The 6,484-nt window shown below is 46.0% G+C and overlaps 1 protein-coding gene across 1 annotated transcript; it reads right to left on the bottom strand.

Annotated features, from left to right (window-relative positions):
• Window positions 1-3,648: 3,648 nt before the first annotated feature.
• Window positions 3,649-4,639, bottom strand: OR6A2 (olfactory receptor family 6 subfamily A member 2). Its single transcript, XM_065882772.1, is given in 2 exon segments — window positions 3,649-3,880; window positions 3,882-4,639. Coding segments are annotated over 2 exon segments (981 nt in total). The 5' UTR covers window positions 4,631-4,639.
• Between the last annotated feature and the right edge of the window lie 1,845 nt (window positions 4,640-6,484).

Raw genomic sequence — 6,484 nt, forward strand, 5'->3', positions numbered from 1 at the left:
CTTATACGGGCCACCAAAATGTTGGCCTAAAATAAATAAACTGCCAGATATTTCTCCAGCAAAGATGGGCTCGTTCAGGATTAGCAGAGAATTGCAATTTGAGATTGGCAACCATGGCAAGCCATGTGCATCTCCCCACACAGCAAGGGAAGGAGAATGCTTTTACAGAGGGAGGAAAGAAGTTGGGAGTGCTATAGTAAACAAAGAGTCCATGGCTTTGTATTTAATTTTTGCCAGTTTGATTAATATGTGTCTTGGCGTGTTTCTCCTTGGGTTTATCCTGTATGGGACTCTCTGTGCTTCCTGGACTTGATTAACTATTTCCTTTCCCATATTAGGGAAGTTTTCAACTATAATCTCTTCAAATATTTTCTCAGTCCCTTTCTTTTTCTCTTCTTCTTCTGGAACCCCTATAATTCGAATGTTGGTGCGTTTAATGTTGTCCCAGAGGTCTCTGAGACTGTCCTCAGTTGTTTTCATTCTTTTTTCTTTATTCTGCTCTGCAGTAGTTATTTCCACTATTTTATCTTCCAGGTCACTTATCCATTCTTCTGCCTCAGTTATTCTGCTATTGATCCCTTCTAGAGTATTTTTACTTTCATTTATTGTGTTGTTCATCGTTGCTTGTTTCATCTTTAGTTAGTCTATGTCCTTGTTAAATGTTTTTTGCATTTTGTCTATTCTATTTCCAAGATTTTGGATCATCTTTACTATCATTATTCTGAATTCTTTTTCCGGTAGACTGCCTATTTCCTCTTCATTTGTTAGGTCTGGTGGGTTTTTATCTTGCTCCTTCATTTGCTGTGTGTTTTTCTGTCTTCTCATTTTGCTTATCTTACTGTGTTTGGGGTCTCCGTTTTGCAGGCTGCAGGTTCGTAGTTCCCATTGTTTTTGGTGTCTGTCCCCAGTGGCTAAAGTTGGTTCAGTGGGTTGTGTAGGCTTCCTGGTGGAGGGGACTAGTGCCTGTGTTCTGGTGGATGAGGCTGGATCTTGTCTTTCTGGTGGGCAGGTCCATGTCTGGTGGTGTGTTTTGGGGTGTCTGTGGACTTATTATGATTTTAGGCAGCTTTTCTGCTAATGGGTGGGGTTGTGTTCCTGTCTTGCTAGTTGTTTGGCATAGGGTGTCCAGCACTGTAGCTTGCTGGTCGTTGAGTGAAGCTGGGTGTTGGTGTTGAGATGGAGATCTCTAGGAGATATTTACCGTTTGATATTATGTGGAGCTGGGAGGTCTCTTGTGGACCAGTGTCCTGAAGTTGGCTCTCCCACCTCAGAGGCACAGCACTGACTCCTGGCTGCAGCACCAAGAGCCTTTCATCCACACGGCTCAGAATAAAAGGGAGAAAAAGTAGAAAGAAAGAAAGAGGATAAAATAAAATAAAGTAAGGTAAAATAAAAAAAATAATTATTAAGAAAAAAAAAATTTTTTAAGTAAAAAAAAAAAAGGATGGATAGAACCCTCGGACAAATGGTGAAAGCAAAGCTATACGGACAAAATCTCACACACAAGCATACACATACACATACACACTCACAAAAAGAGGGAAAGGGGAAAAAAATAATAAATCTTGCTCTCAAAGTCCACCTCCTCAATTAGGGATGATTCGTTGTCTATTCAGGTATTCCACAGATGCAGGGTACATCAAGTTGTGGAGATTTAATCCGCTGCTCCTGAGGCTGCTGGGAGAGATTTCCCTTTCTCTTCTTTGTTCGCACAGCTCCTGGGGTTCAGCTTTGGTTTTGGCCCCGCCTCTGCGTGTAGGTCACTGGAGGGTGTCTGTTCTTCACTCAGACAGGACGGGGTTAAAGGAGTTGCTGATTTGGGGGCTCTGGCTCACTCAGGCTGGGGGGAGGGAGGGGTACGGAGTGCGGGGCGAGCCTGCGGCTGCAGAGGCCAGCGTGACATTGCACCAGCCTGAGGCGCGCCGTGCATTCTCCCGGGGAAGTTGTCCCTGGATCCCGGGACCCTGGCAGTGGCTGGATGCACAGGCTCCCCGGAAGAGAGGTGTGGAGAGTGACCTGTGCTCGCACACAGGCTTCTTGGTGGCGGCAGCAGCAGCCTTAGCGTCTCATGCCTATCTCTGGGGTCCGCCTGTGGGGTCCGCGCTGTTAGCCCCAGCTCGCGACACTCTCTGGAGCTCCTTTAAGCAGCGCTCTTAATCCCCTCTCCTCGTGTGCCAGGAAACAAAGAAGGAAGAAAAAGTCTCTTGCCTCTTCGGCAGGTCCAGATCTTTTCCCGGACTCCCTCTCGGCTAGCTGTGGTGTACTAACCCCCTGCAGGCTGTGTTCACTCCGCCAACCCCAGTCCTCTCCCTGGGCTCCGACCGAAGCCTGAGCCTCAGATCCCAGGCCCACCCGCCCCGGCGGGTGAGCAGACAAGCCTCTCGGGCTGGTGAGTGCCGGTCAGCACCGACCCTCTGTGCGGGAATCTCTCCGCTTTGCCCTCTGCACCCCTGTTGCTGCGCTCTCCTCCGTGGCTCCAAAGCTTACCCCCTCCGCCACCCGCAGTCTCTGCCCGAGAAGGGGCTTTTAGTGTGTGGATACCTTTCCTCCTTCCCAGCTCCCTCCCACTGGTGCAGGTCCCGTCCCTATTCTTTTGTCTCTGTTTTTTCTTTTGCCCTACCCAGGTACGTGCGGGAGTTTCTTGCCTTTTGGGAGGCCTGAGGTCTTCTGCCAGCGTTCAGTAGGTGTTCTGTAAGAGTTGTTCCACGTGTAGATGTATTTCTGATGTATCTGTGGGGAGGAAGGTGATCTCTGCGTCTTCCTCTTCCTCCGTCTTCCCCCTCTCTCCCATAGCTCCAAATTATATTCATTTATTATATTTCTTTATAACTACCGTGTGCTAGATACTATTCTGGGCCCTGGTAATAAAATGATGAACAAACAAATATGATCCCTAGTTTCATGGAGCTTATAGTCTAATTAGAGAGACTGAAGATTAAATATACAACTGCAATCAGCCACTCCACTAGTTCAGTGTGGGCACTGACCTCGGTAAATCAGGAAATGAAGCTCTAAACCCCTGTAGTCCAGGAGGTGATATGTTGCCAATACAAAAACCCACAGTTTCCTATCTCCTTGCCTTGTAATTCACACTAGGTGATCACATGGGGCCCCACTACATCATAGGCTACAGTTGGTGTCCTTCGGCTAGAAGAGATCTCATCCAGAAGTCTCCTGATGCTTTTCCATAATGAAGCCTGTGTTTCCTTGAATGGCTTCCTCCTTCCACTTCCCTTTTCTGTATCTTCTGCCTCAGAGCTAAAACCCAGTAACAAACCCAGGAAGAGCCATTTAGAGAGATGCTAGTTCTGCATTTTTTTTTTTGCTTTAAATATTCAAGTTCAGTCATGCCTTGTGCTCATAGTCATCCCTTTCCACCCCACCAGGATGCATGAGTCATGAACCTGCTCTACGTAAATTACAATAGAGCAGACAACATGGGATCAACTGCTAGCCTGTATGTTAAGACCTTGTCTGGAAGAAATCCAATTTCTAGCTTGTAATCCACCTCTCTTCCTCCTAAACTAGTTCTTTGGTGGTACCTTTGAAACTCTAGTCCCTAATTTAGGCTCTAAGAGCTCCTCTGGACTTTATAGAAGACATAGATCCTAAGTTTAAGAGCATTATCTAAGATTTAACACCTCCCTTCTACCCAACTCTGCTAGCTTTCCCAGGCTTAGCATCACGGCCCTGGTATAGGCGCAGAGTACGGCATAAGGCTCTCTTTACCTCTTGGTTGCGCAAGCAGTAAATGATAGGGTTGAGCAGTGGTACAATGACAGCGTAGAGTACAGGCACCAGCTTGTCGGTGTCAAAAGCTGAGATTGCCTTTGGGCGGGCATAGATGAAGATACTGGCTGCATAGAAGATGACCACAACAGAGGTGAGAGGCACAGGTGGAAAAGGCTTTATGGAGCCCAGAAGCTGAGGGAATGCACCTCACAGCACTGGTGACGGCCATATAGGAGGCCCTGGTGACAGAGAGTGGCCTCAGCAGTATGAAAATGGCCAGGACAAAGTCTGTAAGCTCTGCTGTGGACATGTCAGTGCACGAAAGGTTGAGCAGTGGGGAGACATCACAGAAAAAGTGGTTGATGTTGTTGGGGCCACAGTACGAGAAGTGAGAAATGAGAAAAACTTTGACCATGGAGATGCCAAAACCTCCAGCCCAGGAGCCAGCTACCAGCTGCACACACAGCCGGCCACTGACGATGACAGGGTAGTGGAGAGGACGGCAGATGGCCACATAACAATCGTAAGCCACAACTGCGAGGAGGACACACTCAGTGCATCCCAGGCCCAGGAAAGAGCAGAGCTGCGTCATACAGCCCTCAAAGGAGATTAGCTGCCCATGGCCCTGTTTGGAGCCAACAAAGCCAGCTAGCATCTTGGGAATAGTGATGGTAACGTACCAAATCTCCAGGAAGGACATGTTGGCCAGAAAGGAATACATGGGTTTGTGGAGGCTGGGGTGGTTCCTGATTGCCATAATGATGAGTGTGTTCTCAGTCAGCACCAACACATGGGCCAGCAGAGGAAGGGCAAATAATAGTGCCCGCAGTGGCACAGGAGCTGGGAAGCCCAGCAACACAGACTCACTCAGTCTCCCACTCTGGTTCTTCCTCTCCATGGTGTCAGTCATGCCTGCTGCCCTTCAGAAGAGAATAGAGTGTCCTCAGGAGGCAGCAGCAGCAAGAACCCAGACTTCCTCTCGCTGGGTTTGTACTAGTAGAATGCAACGTGTGTAGTGCGCATAATTCATCGCTGAGCTGAGGCCGTTGTTCTCTTCTGTAATCTGGGAATGAGCTAAGATAAAAGTGGACAAAAATAAGCTACTTTGTATTGGGATAGGATAGGAGTGTATTCTGGCCCTTGGAGAAGTATGTATTGATAAGCACCAGTTGGTCCCTTAAAAACACAGATCAAAACCAAAATATTAAGAGTCTGGGCTGCCCTGAAGTGAGAGTTTGTCTATGAGCCGGATTATGACTCTGTTTTGAGGAAATAAGTTACACAGTGGATGAATAACAGTAACATATAACACAATTAAGTGTTTACAATGTGTTATTAGTACAGGAACTATTCTGAAAAATTTGTAGATATTAATCCACCTAATCTTCACCCTATGAGTAAGTACTGTTATTAACCCCACTTAACACCTAAGGGAACTGATGCATAGAGAGATAAGTGACTTGTTCCAGCTCACACAGATAGTAAGAGATGGAAGCAGGAAGTCAGAACCTCAGAGCTTCTAAAATATTCAGGCAACATGAAGGAGGGACTGTAAGATACATCCTGTATTTACACCCAGAACGGAGGGTCTCTGGGGCTCAGCTAGGGATGCAATTTCCTCCTGCAAGGAAGAGGGAAAAAGTAGAACCCAAGGAGGTTATGGCACCTATAGAATGAAAGTCCTACATAACCTTGTACTTAAGAGGAGGATGTGGGACCCATGTGGAAATCATATTAGGAAGCGGATTCTGGATTTCTGAAGAACTGAGAATTCCTTCAGTTCTGAAGGTTGTGCTAACTATCTTGGAATGAGAGTAGAACACCTTCCTTTAGTATCCCTAACAGCTAAACCAAGTGACATTACAATTTTCAATAGTTTATTTGAGCAACATCGATTTATATCGGGCAGTGCCTAACTGAAAATGGTTAGGAGCACTCCACTGTCAAAAGCTAGGGGCATGACATTTTTTTCCCTTAAATTCCATATATATGTGTTAGCATACGGTATTTGTCTTTTTCTTTCTGACTTACTTCACTCTGTATGACAGATTCTAGGTCTATCCATCTCATTACAAATAGCTCAATTTCATTTCTTTTTAAGGCTGAGTAATATTCCATTGTGTATATGTGCCACATCTTCTTTATCCATTCATCCGATGATGGGCGCTTAGGTTGTTTCCATGTCCTGGCTATTGTAAATAGAGCTGCAATGAACATTTTGGTACATGACTCTCTTTGAATTTTGGTTTTCTCAGGGTATATGCCAAGTAGTGGGATTGCTGGGTCATATGGTAATTCTATTTGTAGTTTTTTAAGGAACCTCCATACTGTTCTCCACAGTGGCTGAACCAATTCACATTCCCACCAAAAAAATGTCATGAAGAACCTAGGGGTAAGATAGGAATAAAGACGCAGACCTACTGGAGAACGGACTTAAGGATATGGGGAGGGGGAAGGGTGAGTTTTGACAGGGCGAGAGAGAGTCATGGACATATACACACTAACAAACGTAGTAAGGTAGATAGCTGGGGGGAAGCAGCCGCAAGGCACAGGGATATTAGCTCGGTGCTTTGTGACAGCCTGGAAGGGTGGGATGGGGAGAGTGGGAGGGAGGGAGACGCAAGAGGGAAGACATATGGGAACATATGTATATGTATAGCTGATTTACTTTGTTGTAAAGCAGAAACTAACACACCATTGTAAAGCAATTATACCCCAATAAAGATGTTTAAAAAAAAAAAAAAAAAAAGCT

The sequence above is a fragment of the Phocoena phocoena genome, chromosome 8 (assembly GCF_963924675.1).
Source record: "Phocoena phocoena chromosome 8, mPhoPho1.1, whole genome shotgun sequence".
NCBI classification, from domain to species: Eukaryota; Metazoa; Chordata; class Mammalia; order Artiodactyla; family Phocoenidae; genus Phocoena; species Phocoena phocoena.